At 60.9% G+C, this 16,780-nt stretch overlaps 1 protein-coding gene across 2 annotated transcripts in view; it reads right to left on the bottom strand.

The window, feature by feature from the left end:
* NAV1 (neuron navigator 1) overlaps nt 1-16,780 on the bottom strand; it is a 66,557-nt gene that overhangs the window by 45,144 nt on the left and 4,633 nt on the right. For both annotated transcript variants that reach the window (XM_071768195.1, XM_071768196.1), the window contains exons 2-4: nt 10,643-11,232; nt 10,113-10,207; nt 7,157-7,885 (exon numbers count right to left, since the gene is read on the bottom strand). In XM_071768195.1, the coding sequence (XP_071624296.1) occupies nt 7,157-7,885; nt 10,113-10,207; nt 10,643-11,208 (1,390 nt within the window). In that variant the 5' untranslated portion in view covers nt 11,209-11,232. The remainder of the gene's footprint in view (nt 1-7,156; nt 7,886-10,112; nt 10,208-10,642; nt 11,233-16,780) is intronic.

Here is a 16,780-nt window from a genome sequence, read left to right as displayed (position 1 = left end):
GTTACAACTCAACACAGCAGACTTCAGCACTCACAGTGCAGCTCTTCCCAGTTTCCTGGGTTGCATGAGAACAACCTCAATGCCCAGCAACTTCAGCAAGCTGCAGAGGACCTCAGCCACAGCAAGAGAGGTTCCCACCCCACAGCCAAACCCAGCGGACCGGCTGGTGAGATGACAGAGCTGGCACAGAGCCCAGCTCACAACTTGCCAAGGGAACCGCGGCTCCGTGAGCGTGGCACAAAACCCTCAATTCCAGCTCCCGACTGAAAGTCTCCTCCTGGGTTCTCTCTGGAAGGTCCCTCCTAGCCAACTCACCATCCCCTCCTTACTCACACTGGCACTGGGCAAGACCCAGCCCAGAGGAAATGTGAGGACAGAGCAGCACTGCTCTCACATCTTCAGATCATTCCTGCATTCACCATGAGTTTCTTCTGTAATTTCAGGGTGTGCTTCAGGGCAGACCCTGCAGGTACATTGGCATGGGGAGGGCTGTGACGTGCTCACCTCCCAGTGAGCAGGAGGGTGTAGGACAGAGGTGACACAAAACCAAAGAGGGATGTGGAGTGAGGAAGCATCTCCAATGTCTACACCAGGTGGTTGTGGAAAACCCTGTGGTCCCCACGGCACTGGCGCACTCACACGTTCACACTGGTGGAGACACGAGTCCCTGCTGCAGGACACGCCTGCGCCTCGCCGGGTGACGTGGGGACACGTGTCTGCCCCTGCTCTGCCCAGGCAGCACCTCCAGGAGCTCACACACTGCACTGGCACCTCCACCAGGACCACGAGGATCTGAAGCCACCTCCTGCTCCCAGGAGCCAGGAAAAACCTCCCACCCCGCTGTGCTGTGCTTGTGCTAAGCTCCCCTACATGAGCTCCAGCAGCTCCTTCCAGCTGGAGATGAATCTCAGACCTTCTCCTGAATTAATAAAAAATACATTAAATACATAAAAAATACATACTGCCTCAATTGGACAATACAAATAACAGCGTAAGGAATAAAAGAAATGCTCGAGTGAAACAAAACGTGGAAGAAATGGATTAGAGGAAAGAAGCTGATCAGTGGGTGTGCTGGGCACTGCTCTCCAGTGTCACACCCGCCTGACAGAGGCACATCTCCATTTGCACAGCTTCTAATCTCAGCCCTGCAATGCAGCATCCCCTGCCTTCCCAGCTCCCCTCTGTGCTCAGCTCCCCGGCTCTGAGCTGCAATGCAGCAATGTGGGAAATCCCTGCTCCCCCTTCCCCCTGCTCCCCTTCATCCCTCCCCGAGGCAGCCCCAGCCTCCCCGGACCGGCTCCTCGCCTCGCACGTACTCGGCCTCGCCCAGCTCCCTGCTTCCCAGCCGGAGAACCGGCAACCCCTCCCCTGGCTCCCCGGGGAGAGCTGCTCCATGTGCCCAGAGGAGGACACGACTCTGCAGGGAAGGGGATTTGGCAGAATTGCACCGTGCCTGGTCCCCCACACCCTGTGCCCCCGCGGCTCCAAACCAAACAGGCTCCAGGGGCGAAGCCTGGAGGGAAGGACTGAGCTCCCCCCGAAGGGCTGAGCCACCCCCACTCCACACGGGGAGTGGATCCAGACTCAGCAGCTTCACTGCTGGCCTCCAACCACTGCTCATACCCCCAGCCCCAGGACACTGCTGCTGCCACCACGCACACAGGGCACCAAATGTCACACGTGTGGTGGCACAAAGGATGCTCTGGACCAGACATGTGACCAGTCTGGGGGATGTCAGCAGGGCAACCCCACACCATAGAGCCAGGTGAGTGCTGACCCTGGGGCTGCAGCCCCACAGAAAACCACACAGTCCCCCCAAGGCAGGGCCACGGCTGAGCCAGAGCAGGCAGGAGGCACCCACTGGCCAGGGCTGATGGGTTGGTGGCAGAGGCTGTTGTCACTCCCAGGTTACACACCTTGGAGGGTGCACACTCTGACTCCACGCTGAGCTGGAAGAATCCTCCCCCATGGAGCAGGCACAAGCATCAGCCACGTGCTGTGCTCTGATGCTCGAGTGAGAGGGGACAAGGAGGACTGGGGAAATTGCTTTCTGGCACAAGAAGCTGCACAGGAATGAGCTGGTAACTTAAATGGACACAACAGGGAAATGGCAGAGAGGACACGTGCCAGAGAAGGACTGTGGGCACAGACATGTGCTGCAACATGAGAAGTCAAAGATGCAAAGCTGGAGACAGGGTCATCAGGTAAGAGACTCTGCAGAAGGACCCAGAACTGTCACCTGTACCCCGAGTGTCACCCAAGCTGGAAGCACACTGCTCAGGAGGCAGCTGGGCCAGGCAGGACCTGGGCTTCTGCAAGAGCCAACCAGCCCAGGTGCCCTCAGCTCTTGCTTTCATGTGATGGCAAGGCCTTGAGAGGACATCACCCAGGCCCCAGTGTGGTGACATCCCACCAGCAGATCCCAAATAGCACTTCCAGAATTGCCTACAATTTGTACCATTTGTTATCATTTACACATTTTCTCAGTGGAGAAATGTTGGATTTGGAGGTAAGATACAGTTAGTGGAAAAGACCCAATTGAATAGCAATTTTCAGGCTCTTAGAGGGAGGAATTTGTTTCAGCAGTGTATCCCCAAGTATTTTTGCCTTCAAGAGCAATTTGTCTCTGCTATTTCCCCATGCAAAATCTTGAAAGACAAGTCTGAATTTAGTATTTTTTTTTAGAACTCTTCTGCACTGCCAGGATCACTGGGAACATGGTACATCCCAAACAGCTTCAGTAGAAAGCCCTGGGTCACATTTCCAGAGCTTCTCTCCAGTCACTGCAGCCATCTCAACTGGAGAGAGGACACATCCACTCCTCACTGTCAGCTCCCGGGGCAGGCTGGAAGCAGCAACACGACCATGTACCCTTTTCTCCTCACCCCCACCCCAAACGCAGGCTCCAGCTCTGTGGCCAGAAGGAAATAAATCCCCAACCTTGTTGTAGAGGTGCCATCACACAGGGGCCTTAAGAGAGGAATAACATGAGTGTGACAGTGAAATCAGGGCAGCCACACCGCTTTACGAGGCAATAACCCACTCCAGTCCCTGGGAAGAGCTACTTGGTCTCTGACCTCCTATGGTCTCCTGCCAGGGAGCCTGGCTGCTGCTGCACAGCCCTGCAATCAGAGACTAATTAAACAGCCAGGCATGCCACAGGGCTGAGGGTGGAATGGCGTGGGGCAGAGGTGCTCCCTTAAACCTATGTCATGTGCCTGGCCAGCAAGGATCACCTCCTTGGGAAGGGATACCTTGGTGGGATTGCCTCCACCAGAGTCAGGAACACGTTCACACAGGATGTGACACCAGCCAAGCAGGTACCAGGGAAGTGTCTTTCCTGGGCCATGGTTTCTTTTTTAAACCAAACACAGCCAGATATGACATGAAGCTCCTGCACTTCAAGGAGCCCATCTGCCTGTGCTCTCCTGCCCACCACCCACTGCCCACCCAGCCCTGGCACTGCTTGGCTCTGCCCTGCCTGCACATGGGCACCATGGAGGGTCCAGGGCTCCACAAGGACATCCCTGCTGGGCCACTCGGGGCCAGGTGACAGCCATCCCTGCAGAGGTTGGCAGGGCTGTGAGGGCTCCTGCAGAGAGAGCTTTGGGGAACACCACCTCCCCCAGGATCTCCCGTGTGTCTGTCTGGGCACCAGCCCACGAGCACTGCCTGCTTACTCACTTATACCAATTAGCAGACACTTAAGAGGCACCATATACAGCAAGAGATGGCCAAGGAAACAGCTGCAGAAAGCAACTGCAGGATCTTGGAGGTGCTCTGGGGACCTGCAGGTAAGTGCAGCCATCAGGCTGGACACCACCCCCCAGCACTAATGATCTCACACACAGCCCAGCTGCACCTCCACACCTCGGACACAGGCACAACAAGCTCTGTACAGCAACCTCTTCCACCCCCCTGGCCATGTGCCCTTCGTACCCTGGTGTAATTAGCAACCCCAGCTGCCAGCCAGCTTTGATGAGAAGCCTCAGTCTTCAGTTGATGTGAAATGTATAATTTGGATGTTGGAAATAGCCTCTACAAAGCACATGTGGTTGCTGTGTCCCAGTGACCTCTCCCATCTTGAGCAGGCTGCTCCGCTGTAAACGTGGTTATATCTCCAGCAGCCCTACAAAGGCTTTGGTGTCATCAAAGAGATGACACAGTAGAAGCAACTGAATGAGAGCCAACATTTGGCCACTATTAAATAAATTGTATTTTTGGCCAGCAAAGGCTTTGGAGTGCTTCTGGCAGGAGGAGCACAAGGAGCACGAGGTGGATATGAGAACTCAGGTGTGGAGACCAAAGACACGTGAGGTCTCTTCAAGGCACCACGGCTGGGAGGGCAGGGAGCTGGGGACAGGAAGAGGCTCCTCAACAAAGGTCAACAGTTCAAGGACAAGATTTGCAGAGGCTGAAAGTCCCTGCAACTCTTTCTTCCCAGGAGAAGCCAAGATTTTGGGACTTATCATGCCAGTCTGGATATGGCTGATGTTTCTCTTGCCAAGTGATCCATAAAAACAGCAGAGAAACCTTCTCACCTTCCCAAGCCCCTCCTGGCCCTACTCACCAGTCCTAGCAAGGTGTGAAGCCCACTCCACTCTCCTGAGCAAATACAATCCTGTCCTTTCTGGGTCTGTCCCCAGCACAGGAACAACCTCTCTCTTGAGGAGCCAGGTTGTGGAAGGTAATACCACCCCTAGAGAATGCTTCATCTGCCTGAGTTGCACCCGATGACAAAGAAAGGGGTCAGGACCAGAAGCTCAGTGTGCATCCAGGCTTGCACACCTCCAGCTGTGGTTCTACCACTGGCACGTACAAAATGACAAAGCAGCCACCACCACTGTCACTGCTGCCTCCTCCTCACGTCCCCGAGCTCCTGCTGGCATCCCCACCACAGGCTGTCAAGGACATGACAGGTCATGGTTGGCTTGGCTAAGCAGGTCTGACTCCAGAGCACAACTCCCATGAACATGAGAGGTAGAGCCCCATGGAAGGAAAGCAACATTTCAGCAGGGCTAAGCTCCTGCCCTGTCCACCCCAGGCATTGTCCCCAAACACAACTGGACAACCATCCCTCAGTCCCCACTGCAGGAAGGCTGGCAGTCCATGTGTCTTGGAAAATGATCTATTTCAGCAAATACACAGAGCAGGGGGTTCAGAGGACAGATTCAGCAGAGTTTGCCCCCTGTGAGCCAGCTGACTAAGCCTGCAAATAATAAATGCATTGCAAAGGGATGCTCAAAACCTCCCAAAGTCAAGGTCAGCCCTGAAGCAGCCCCTGACAGGCAGAGACCAGGAAACCACCACATGAACCCAATCAGGTGATGGGGGCACCTGAAGTCCCTGCACAAGTCCCTGTCCTACAGGCAGGATCTCTGGTACTATAGCAAACCAGGAGCCCAGAACACCTGAGCCAGTCCTGCACCCTTAGGAAAGCTGCAATCATTTCTCTCAGGGGTGACAAGGAAACCCCCACCTGAGAGCCAAGAATCACAGAGGGACCAGATCTCCCCAGGCCAAGAGCAGCGGGTGCAGATCTGTTAGTCCTACAAGTGACAAATCCTCCAGCAACCCTGCCCTGCTCCCATGGCATCTGGTCTTCCCTCAGCATTAGGGCACGGATGATCACCAGCCCAGCCAGGGCAGCCTGAGCCCCCACAGCCCCTGCTGTGGCTGATTTCACATGCCCAGCCTGCTGATCCTCACAGACTGCTGCCCATGCCTTCAGCTCACTCCGTGGCTTCCCAGGAGGTGTCTGGGCAGCCCCAGCGAGTGCTGGGCTGCTCCAGTAGGTGGGGAGGATGGAGCAGGGTGATGGTGCCCACCACTGCCACTGCTCCCATGGCTGTGCACAGCTGGGGGGCTGGGGGAAGGGGTCCAGGAGGCTCCATGTCCACGTTGTGCCAGAGCCGTGCCCTGGAGCAAGGGCTGTGACACCCTGAAGGCTCCTGCAGCAGCAGGGTGTGCAGCAGAGAGCAGGACTCAGGAAGCACCGTTTTACAGATGCCTGACTTTGACACATACTCCAGCTCATTCCACCTCTCCAACCCTCCCCCACAGTGCCCAGCTGGGCCAAATCCCTTTTGTCCCCACAGCAGAGCTCTGCTCGCAATGCAGGTAGGAGGAGGCATCTTAAACCAGCTTTCCAAGCACTGGAGAACCTCCCAGGCCTCCAAAAGATGGTCCCAAACTGGAGGGGATTGGACACACCAGGGTTCCCAGCCCTGCCTGTACCTACTGCTGTTCCCCCACCCACCACCAGAGCTTTAAACCTGGCCATCCAGGGGACAGGAACCACTGTGACAGCTGTGCAGAGCTTGCTTGCCACCCTCTCACGCCAGTTTGCCAGATCAAACGGAGATCTTTGAGATGCAGACCCTCACAGTCCTTGCCCAGCCAAGCCCACAGGTGCTGCTGGTTGGGACACAGGGGACGCAGGGCTCCAGTGGGAAGCAGAGAGCTGCCAGGGCTGTGATGGTTTCCTAGAGATGAGCACACAGCCACCAGGGAAATGTGAGGGCTGGGCAAGCCTGGACCAAGACCCAGCACCACAGCCCAGGATGGGAGCAGAGGGTCCCAAGATGAGTGGCACAGCCATGCCAGGGGCCAGCACTCATTGCTGCAATGGAAACCCACCAGAGAGACAAGGAGCTCTTGGCCACATGGGCTCTGCCATCAAACCCCCTGGGACAGCAAGGCACCAGCAGCCACAGGCTGAAACCAGTTCAAGCAAACCCTGTGGCAGCATCCTTGGAGGACTCTCCTCAGCCAGAGCCCAAGCTTTCGATCTGTAGCCTCCTGCCCAAAGCGTTGGCCCCACTCACAGCACAGGCAGCAGCAGCCCCAGGGAGAGCTGCCCCGATGGTGGGGAGCGTTTGCAGCACCCGGCTGGGCAACCCCCATGGACACCCGTGGGGTGTGGAGAGCAGGGGTGACCAAAAGGACATGGGGGGTAGAAGGAGCGTGACTGACATCTGCCATTGTCCCCTCGTCAGGGGGCAGAAGGCAAGAGGAGGGCGCCGGGGTGGCCGATGGCACCTTCTCCCTCAGCACCAGGGACACCAACGCAGCTTTGGGCACGTCCCCCGGGGGACCCCCGCCATTTCCCCATCCCCTGCGAGCGGGGCCGGCGGGGCGCCATGGCCGCACTCACCCAGCATCTGGCTGAAGAGGAGCTGCTCCAGGTCGCCCAGCACCGTCACCACCAGCTCGGGGTCCACCTTCAGGTAGGGCTTCTCCTCAGCGCCCGCCGCCACCGCCGGCCCCTTCCCGTCCAGCAACTCGTCGTCGCACTTGCCGCTGCCGCCGCCGCCCGCCTCGGGGGCCTTGCTGAGGGGCTTCACCTCGGCGTAGGGCCCGCGGGGGATGCGGCTGGGCTTGCCGGCGGGCGGCGGCTTGGCGGGGCCGGCGGGGCGCGGCGGCAGCAGCGAGTGCTCGGAGCGGGACAGGCTCCGCGACATGGCGGGCGCCTCCCGGCCGCGGGGGCCGCCGCCGCCCCGGCCGCCCCCCGCCGCCGCCGCCCCCGTGGCCGCCGTCTTGGCCATGTCGTCGCTCCAGCGGGGCTCGTAGAGCTGCCGCTTCTTCTCGGCGTCGGTAAGGAAGGCCAGGTTGGTGAGCGACTTCTGCTTGCGCAGGTTGGAGCCGGCCGGCAGCCGCCCCTCCGCGCTGCTCGCCTTGAAGACGCGCAGCTCCGCGCCCCGCGGCCCCGCCGCCGGCGCCGCCGACTTCGCCCGCTTCGGCATCACCGCGCCGCCGTCGGGGCCCCGCCGGTAGCCGCGCTCCTCCTCGCCCAGCTCCACGTCGGGAAGGCTCTTGAGGTTGCTCCCCAGCATCCCCGCGCTGCAACCATTTAACCCGCCGGCGGCTGCTGCTGCTGCTGTTGCTGCGGCACCGAGGACGAGACAGAGAGAGAAGCGCCGTCAGCGCCCGCCCCACCGGCTCGGGGCGGAGCGGGCCGGGGTGGGAAGGTGGGGGGTGGGAAGGTGGGGGGCGAGAGTGCGGGGGCAGAGGGGGGTGTGAGCGGCAGGACCCCACCTCGCTGCTCCGCCGCCGGCGGGACACTGCGAACCAGCGGAATGTCAGGGGCAAACAAAAAGGGCCCGCCCTCCTCCGCGCCCGGCTCGCGCGGACAGGGGGCGGGGCGCGGCACGCGCGCCCGCGGCTGGGATGGGGCGCGCGCCGCGGGGCGGGGCGAGGCGGGAGCGCGCCCGGGGACGGAGGGGACGGAGAGGGGAGGGGGGGGCGGGAGGGACCCCCGGACAGAGCGGGATCCCCCGGACGAAGCGGGATCCCCCGGACGGAGCGGGATCCCCCGGACAGAGCGGGATCCCCCGCACCATGCGGGACCCCCACGACCGTACGGGCCCGCGGGGTTTGGGAGGCTGTGCGGGGCCCCGGGGTGCTGCAGGACCCCGGGGGCGGGGGATGAGGCGGGCGGGGGGCAGCCCCCACATCAAACCTCCGCGCCCAGAGCCTGCCCTCCCGCAGACCCTGGCAGGGACGTGCCGGGAGCTGGCTGGGCGGTGGGTGAAGCTGGAGGGGGCCATGTCCCAGCACCCTGAGGGTGAAGGACTCCCCCGTCCCGCCTGCCGCGGTCCCCACCAGCCCCGAGGGGGGGACCCTCCCTCTTTCACCCCAAACAGAGCAGGAAGGACCTGGGTGGGGGGAGCCCCCCGAGGGACATTGTGGCCCCAAACCCAACGGGGCCTCTCCAGTGATCCGGAGAAATTAAGGGGGGGCAGGATCTGGTTATCATCATTTTTCATTAATTACCCGTCCCTCGGGAGGGGTGAATTAAGTCTATTTGGTGACCTCACGCAGGCTGCCATGGCAACCGCCAGAAAATATTGCATTAGAGCCCATCACTATGCTGCCGAGATAAGGAGCCGGGAGGTCCCCTCCCAGCCCGGCCCCCAGTACGGCCATGCCGGTGGTTCAGGGTTCAGCCCATGGGGATGCTGAGGGGATCCCCAAAACCACCTGGCTTGAGAGGGGCTTCAAAGGGTGTGGGGAAAAAAAGGGTGTTTTACACCAAAAGGGGCTGCTGGGGCCCAAGGCAGTGCTGCACCCTGAAACCCCTTTGTGTTTGAGGGGGTTGTTACACCCCTTGCTGGGCTGCGAGGCTGCAGCCGGGAGGAGGGGGGCAAATTTGGAGGTTTCATGTCATTTGAGGGATGGTGGGGTGACCTGTGGCTTCCCAATGTCCCCCTGCCCCCTCCGGCCCACCCAGAAGGTGCCATGAGCCGAGGTGGATGGAGCAAAGGATCCGGCCCCTTCCCCAGCACTGAACCTGCTCGGCCTCATCCCAAAGCCTCCCCGGGCAGCTGGGCTGGGCACATGGCTCCCTCCCCTCCTGCTTCCTCCCGGAAAATCCTCCCCGCTCCACATGCTGCTTTTGGAGCTCCCCAAAGCGGGGCTCAGCACCCTCCGCCCAGGGCCCCGCTGCAAATCCGGGCTGTGCCGGGAGCCCCCGCGGCTCTGACCGACTTCTGTCCCTTCGAATCACCCGGTGAAGCTCCCAGCTTTTTTTTGCTTTGCTTTTTTTTTTTTCCCCTTCCTTGCACATCCCTGGAGCCTCCCGCCATCCTCGGCTGCCGCTGCCCTGGCAACAGCCGCCCCAGCAGCCCCTCCAGCAGCCCCCCCAGTACAAGCTCTCCCCAGAGCAAGCGCCAGAAGGGACGGGGGCATCACCGCAGGGGTGCAGCGGGAGCTTGGATTTGGGCTCTGTCACCCTCGGAGCAGAGGGGTGTCCCCGCGGTGGGTGGGGGGAGCCAGCCGTGCCGCAGCTCCCACCCCTGCTCCATCTCTTGGAACTGGGTCAGTCCTAGAGCTGGTGGGACACTGGGACGAGCCAAGGGGGGCCATGTCCCGGCAGTGTCACCGGGGGAGATGGTGTCCCCATCATGGAGCCCCGGGATACCGAGGTGGCTCCTGGGCCTGGCTGTTCCCAGGGGGGTCAGAGCACCTTCTATTTGGGGGTTCTCCCCCACTCCAGCCCAGCTCCTGCTCCAGCACGGGGCTGTGGGGGGCTAAGCTCAGCATGAGCCTCTGGCACCCCAGCAGGACCACCCAGCACTACCCCCAGTCCCCAGCAACCCCCCCGGACTCACTCAGGCCTCTGAGTTTGGGGTCCAATCCCCCTGCAGGAGTGGGGCCTTCATCACCCGGGGGCTTGGTGCCCTCCTCCTGTTGGTCCTCCCGCAGTCTGGGGGAAGAGGGTGGGAGGTGAGGTTGGGGGTAGAGCCACATCCTGGGGTGCAGCTTCTGGGAACCCCCAGGAGATGGGACAAGGTGCCTTGGGCTCTGCCAGAGTTTGGAGACACCAGTCTCATGGCTGGGGGGTCCCAGAGCACCCCGTTCCCCACTGACCACCCCCCCTGCCCACACCAAGTCCCATGGGTGCCCCAGGACCCTCCCCCAGCACTGTAAACCTGATGAGAACCCTCCTTTTTGGGGCAGAGCCCCCAGACCAATCTCCCTGTTTCCGGTGGCCACCTGTGCCGTGCCCACCTGCTTGTCCCATCCCCATCCTCATGTTCCCCTGTCCCCCTTCCCCTCCCCCCATTCCCATGTCCCTGTCCCCTCACCTTCCCCCCCACACCTCCCCCAGTGTGCTGTGCCCCCATCCCCAGGGACTCACCGGTACTGGAAAGGTGCCACGGTGGCGGTGACGGGGTGGCTGTGTGGGGGGCCTGAGGAGAAGGTGATGGCTCCTGACCAGAACACAGGGCCCCTGCCCTGGGAGCTGCCATGGGGCTCATCCCCTGTCCCCACCGTGGCCACCCTGATGCCTTTTCTGGGGGGCCCCCCAAGCTGCCCCCCACCCCTGCCCTGTGTCCGGGGGGCTTTGGGCAGCTCCGTGGGCTCCCCCACCCTGCCTGCCCCTCTCCTGCCCCTGCCCACTGCCTCTGGACACTTCCTGGGGGACACCAGGGGTCTTGTTGGGGCTTTCTGCCCCCCACGGAGGGGGACACTGGGGTCGTCCTCACAGCTGGAGGCTTTGCCGGTGCCTTTGGGCTTGGGGGTCTTGGGGCTGGGGGTCTGTGCCTTCCCTGGCCGGGGGGATGGAGCCTCGAGGGAGATGGGAAGCCCCGGGGTGCTGGGGGGGGCTGCAGCATGTGGCTTGCTGTGGGCTGCAGCACGGGGCACCGGGATGGCAGAGAAGTGGCTGCGGCCGGCGGGGTTGAGGTTGGCCGTCCCGTTCATCCTGGCAAGGTGGCTGCAGCACAGCTGTGTGGGAGAGAAGGGTTGTGCAGGGGTGAGGGGGAGGTATGGGGGGACACCCACATCCCCTCGGCCACATCCTCTGGTCTTGATCCCCACTGACCATCCCTGTCCCCATCCCCGGAGGAAGCTGCTGCATCCCACACCCCAAAGTGGGCAGTGACCCCCCCAGGGATCCCCAGGGCCAGGACATTTGTGTTGCAGCTGTGTCACGGCTGCACAGAGCCCTCTCAGGGGACTGCAGCCTGGACCTCTGGAGAACCCCCCAGCTGAGACCAAGCCCTCTGGACCTGGAGAAGGTTCCTTGGCAAGGAGTGAGGTGCAAGGGGAGAGCTGCCATTATCCTGGTGGAAACAGCACCCAGCCCTGTATCTGTTTTATCTGCCAGCACAGAGTGCTGCATCAGCAAAGTCCAAAATGACCCCAAAACTGCCCCATTTTGCCTCTTCCCCAATTTACAGCTGCCCACAACCCAGCTGCCCCCAGACTTCTGGGAGTCTGCAAGGGCCAAGCCTTGCCCCACATCCCCCCCTGAGGTGTCCCTGTCCCTGCCACACAGGGTGCTTGGGTGAATGTCCCCAAATCCCCTTTTCCCAGCCCCACATGAGCCGGATCAGTTGACTGCCGGGGCCGCGGGTCACGGGGAGCTCCTGGCACCACAGCGCCGGCTCCATCCCCAGCCCGGAGCTACAAAGGCCTTTTCAAGGCGGTTTTAAATAAGAAGAGGGAACCAACACACACAGCTCTGGGCTTGCTCTTACTGAAGCCTTTCAAACACCCAGGCAGGTTTTCTCCTCCCCAGGTCCCAGCTGCCTCTGCTCGCTGTGCTCATGCACCAGGGGATGGGGACACGGCACTGGGGGGGCTCTGGGACACCCTGAGCTGGTGAGTGGGGTGAGATGGAGACAGGCCCAGGGGCACTGCTGGCCCTGGTCAGGATCAGGTTAGGGGAGCAACCACAGCCCCACTGAGGGGGTGAAGGTGCTCTAAGGTCTCCCCATTGCAGCCTTCTCTTCTCCAGGCTGAACAAGCCCAACTCTCAGCCTGGGTCCAGAGCAGAGCTGTTCCAGACATCATCTCCATGGCCCCCTCTGGGCTCACTCCAACAGCTCTGTGTCCTTCTTGCGTTCAGGGTTCCAGACCTGGACCCAGCACTGCAGGGGGCTCACCAGAGGGAAGCAGAACGGGACAATCCTCTCCCTCTCCCTGCTGGTCAGGCTGCTGAGGATGCAGCCCAGGATGCAGTTGATTTGTGGATAAACCAAAGCAATTCCCACCAAGTTCCTGATTGCCCCATCAACCTCAGGAGGAGCTATTCCCATGCCAAGCTGCCCTCCTGATCATCCCATCATTCAATAACTGAGCCCAAACTAAAACCATTCCATGAGAAGCTCAGCTCATTCATCTTCCAAACAAATCCTTCCTTTGCCTCCAGACTGGCTTCTGTCCCATGCAGACTCTGCCCCAGGGATCAGCTCCCTTACCAGACTTTGCCCCATGTGCCACGGTGCAGTGGAGGTGAGCGCCGTGTCACACGTCACACATGTCACGCTGTTTCACACATGTCACACGTGTCACGCTGTGTCACACATGTCACACATGTCACACGTGTCACTCTGTGTCACACATGTCACAGATGTCACACATGTCACACTGTGTCACACTGTGTCACACTGTGTCACGCTGTGTCACGCTGTGTCACGCTGGCGTCCTGCCGCCCTTGCCTGGCTAAAGCAGGTTATGGCTTGACCTACATAGGCAGGGGCGGCTCCTTTGCAATTAGCTCAGAAGGGAAAGGACTTTCTCCTTCAGTGAAACCTGGAGCACTCAGGAACCGGCTGCCACTCGCCCTCCAGCTAAACTGAGCTCCAGAATTTGCACGTGAAGCTTTCATTTGCAGAATTGCAGCTGCTGGGGGGGATTTTGGTCCCGTCCCTTTCACAGGTCCCATGGTGGCAGAAAGTAGACAAACACCCAGAGGGTATTGTAGCACCAGGGAATATTTTTGCAAAGCCACAGCGGTGCTGCCCTGCCTGGGTGCTGTGGCTGAGCCTCCCTGGGCCACTGGAAGCCCAGGAAGGTCTCCTGGCCAGGGGGAGGATGCTCATCCCAGCTACCTCCAGAGCTCAGGTCTGGAGAGATCAGCCAATATCTACTGAACTTGAGTTTTCCCTGAATTAAAGACCTTTAAACTCATACATGAGGTGATTTCTGATCCTTTTGCTTGGTGCCATCCACAGAGACATGGCTGATCACAGTGATCACTGTGCCATGTCCTTCACCCCAGGACAGATACATCCCAGCATATCCCTGAAGGCATCTCCTCCAAAGAGGCATCTGTTGTGCTTGGAGTCCTGGTCCCATGTCCAAATGCATCTCACACGTGCAATTTTAGCATCCAGAAATGAATACAGGGACCTGGAGCCCAGGTCTCATTTCATGTCCCCATTTTGCATGTGTGGGGTCACTGGAGCATCCCCTGAGCAGCAGCAGATCTGCTCTGAGCCAGCCCCCACTGAGTGATGCAAGAAGGTATTAAACCCTTCAGTCTTGCTGCCTCGGTTTCCCCACCCTGACACAGCCTCTGCTAGGAGTAAGTGAGCTGAAATTAGCCTGATAAATAGGAATAAAGGGGGATGGATCATTCCCTGGGGGCGCTCGGGGGCTGCAAAGCCACCTCCGTGTGAAGAGCGAGGGTGGAGGGGGCTGCCCAGGGATGAGCCCTGGGGTGTGAACGGTCTGAGGAGCTGAGCCCATGCTGGGGCTCATGACACCGTCCCCTCAAAGGTGCTGCACAGCCCTCACAGCCCGGAGCAGGATCCCCCCCCTGCCAGGGATGGCCGTGAGCCAGAGCAGCCTCCTCCCCGGCACGCTCGGGAAGAGGGACAAAGAAAAGGCTCCTTGTGACACAAGGGACATAAAATTTTCCTAAGAGAAACAGAGGGGGCAGGGGCAGAAAGGAGCCTTCAGAGGAGAACAAGCTGCTGATTCAGCTGCCAGACCCTTCCCTTCAGCCCCCGCATCCAGGCCGGGACCTGTCCTGCCCTCCAGCCACTGTCACCGCCTGGGACATTGCCACCACCCGCATCACTGGGGCCACGGGCTGGGTCCTACCCCAGGGAGGTCTCGCTGCTCCCCTCTCCCTGCCCCTCTGGAGTGCCAGTGCTGGGGGTTCGATGGCCCAGGCTGGGTGCAGGCAGGTGGAACTGTTGTTACAGGCAGCAGACGGCCAAGTAAGCAGGAGGGGAGCAGGGCAGCCCTGGATCTGCCCTTCTGCCTGGCTGTGTCCCCACCACACCATGCTGGGGGCTCCAGGAGCAGCTCAAATGAGCTGGGGGCGAGGGGAGGAGGACAGAAACCACCCGTGTCACAGCAGAAATGCTCAGTTCCATCACCATAGCTTCAGACACACCACGATAATCCCATCAAGCATTTAACTCACTTTAATAAAACCTTGCTCCGAGCAAAGTCGAGATCTCAGGTGGGCCGATGGAGGTCTCATTGAAACGGAGCTCTGCCCGGGCTGGGCTCTGCCCGGCATAGATCCTGTCCCGGGGAACACAGTCCTTTCCCTGGCCACAGCCCGTGGGGACATCCAAGTTCCTGTGGCATAGGCCACACGCCTGGTGTCCCCGTGGCCCTTCCACGTCCCACCATCCCGCCCCCACCTCGTGGTCTGTCACTGCCTGAGCGCGGCGGGTGTGACACCCCCCGAGTGGGGGCAATCAGGAACCCCACGGTGGGGGAGTGGGGAGTCGGGGCAGAGGTGTCCCGGAGGTTGGAGCCCACGGAGGTTGACATGGGGACTGCCCGGTACCGATCACAGCCGGTACGGCCAGAGGGAAGCGGGACAGCGGGGGTCCGGAGGTGTTCGGGAGGTAGCGGGGGTGGTTCAGGAGGTTCCGGTGCTGGACAGCTCCGCCCGCCCGGCCCCGGCCCCGCCCCCGCGGTGACACCCCCAGGCTCTGCCCACCCCCCCCGGAAAGTGCCCCCCCAACCCCGGGCCTGTGTCACTGCCCCCCCCCGACCCGGTACCGCCCCTGAGCCCATGACACCGCCCCTGGCTGGTGTCACATACCCTCGGGCTGGTGTCACCACCCCCCAGCCGGTACCGCCCCTCCCAGACACTGTCACACACACACACACACACACACACACACACACACACACACGCACCCGGTCCGGTACCATCTTACCACCCGCCGGTGCCTTCCCCGGGCCGGCAGTGCCTTCACCCTTCCCCCAGCCTATGGCCACTCTCCCCCCTGGGCCACCACATCCCGTCCGGGACCACCAGAGCAAGTCCCCAGGGACCAGCCCAGCTCGTCCCCGGCCGCACAGCCCCTGTGTCCCGCGGCTGCCTGGCTGGGTCCGGTACCATCTGTCCTGTGCCATCTGTCCCCTACAGTGCTGCTGTCATCCCCCACTGTCCCCACCACCCTTTGGAACCAAGGTGGAGCTGCCCCACCGTGGGGTGAGACCCCCTGGAACGTTCTCCAGATGCCCCCGCAGCAACGATCCACCCGGCAGAAGGGTTTGGGTCGTGTTTAGGGGACGCCTCCAGCTCTCTTCGGCTTCCCCTGTGGGACCACAGAGTCCAGAAGGGCTTCAGCATCCAGCACTCTGGCCAAAAAGCAACATGTCCTGTTGCACCCCACGAGGGCTTCAAAATCTCCCCCAAACCTTCCCTAAAGCTCACCCAAAGCCTCCCCAACACCTCAGTGCTACCACGGGGCCGAGGAGCCCCCGGTGTCGCGTCCTGGCAGGATCGAGCCCGTGGCCAGGAGCCATCCCGAAGCCCAGGTGCAGGCACTGGGACATTTGGATAAACCTTTATCTGGGACAAAACTCCCTGAAGGCGATTGCATCATTTCTTTAGCCCCACGTTCCTGCCTCATCACGGACCTGGCCCTTCACCCCTGGGATTTTTGAGCAAGAGCAGATGTCGCAGCGTCTGCTTTCGCCTTCGTGCGGAAACGACACCTCCCCCCACGCCCCTCCCCAATCCTCAGCCTGGAAACCTGGAAGCCCCCGGCACGATTTGGCCGTGGTGGGGAGAGGCAGCTGCGCGGCGGGGCTGTGAAACGCATTAGCTCAGCAGATGCTGTCGCCTTCGCACGCGTACGTGTGCGGTGTGATGGACGGGATTGTCCTCCCCATCCCGGCACAGCCCCGCTGCTCCCCTCTGAGACCCTTCACTGCCTGCCCAGCCCCCCAACACTCAGCTCTCAGGGGTCTTTGGTCTACCCAAGAAAGGTTTTTTTGTTGTTGTTGTTTTTCCTCCCCCAAAGTGGGTTGAAAACTGATTTCAAAAAGATTTCAAGACTTCAAAACTGCTGCAGGGAGCGTGGGGTGGGCGAGGCTGGGGACACAGCCAAAGGTTCGGGTATGACATGGCCGAAAGCAGGAGCTTTAACCCCGAGGGTAGAGACAGGTGATGGGCCAGCATCACGTCCCTGCCTGCAAAGCAGCTGAGCTCCAAGCTGGGGCGTTTTCAGATGCCCAAACTGGTTCAGGTGGCAAACCAGGAGAGGGAAGATAACTCACGGCTCTG

The sequence above is a fragment of the Heliangelus exortis genome, chromosome 25 (genome assembly GCF_036169615.1).
Source record: "Heliangelus exortis chromosome 25, bHelExo1.hap1, whole genome shotgun sequence".
Taxonomy (NCBI): Eukaryota; Metazoa; Chordata; class Aves; order Apodiformes; family Trochilidae; genus Heliangelus; species Heliangelus exortis.
The sequence above is the reverse complement of the archived record's forward strand: the minus strand, read 5'-3'. Positions and strand labels throughout refer to the sequence as shown.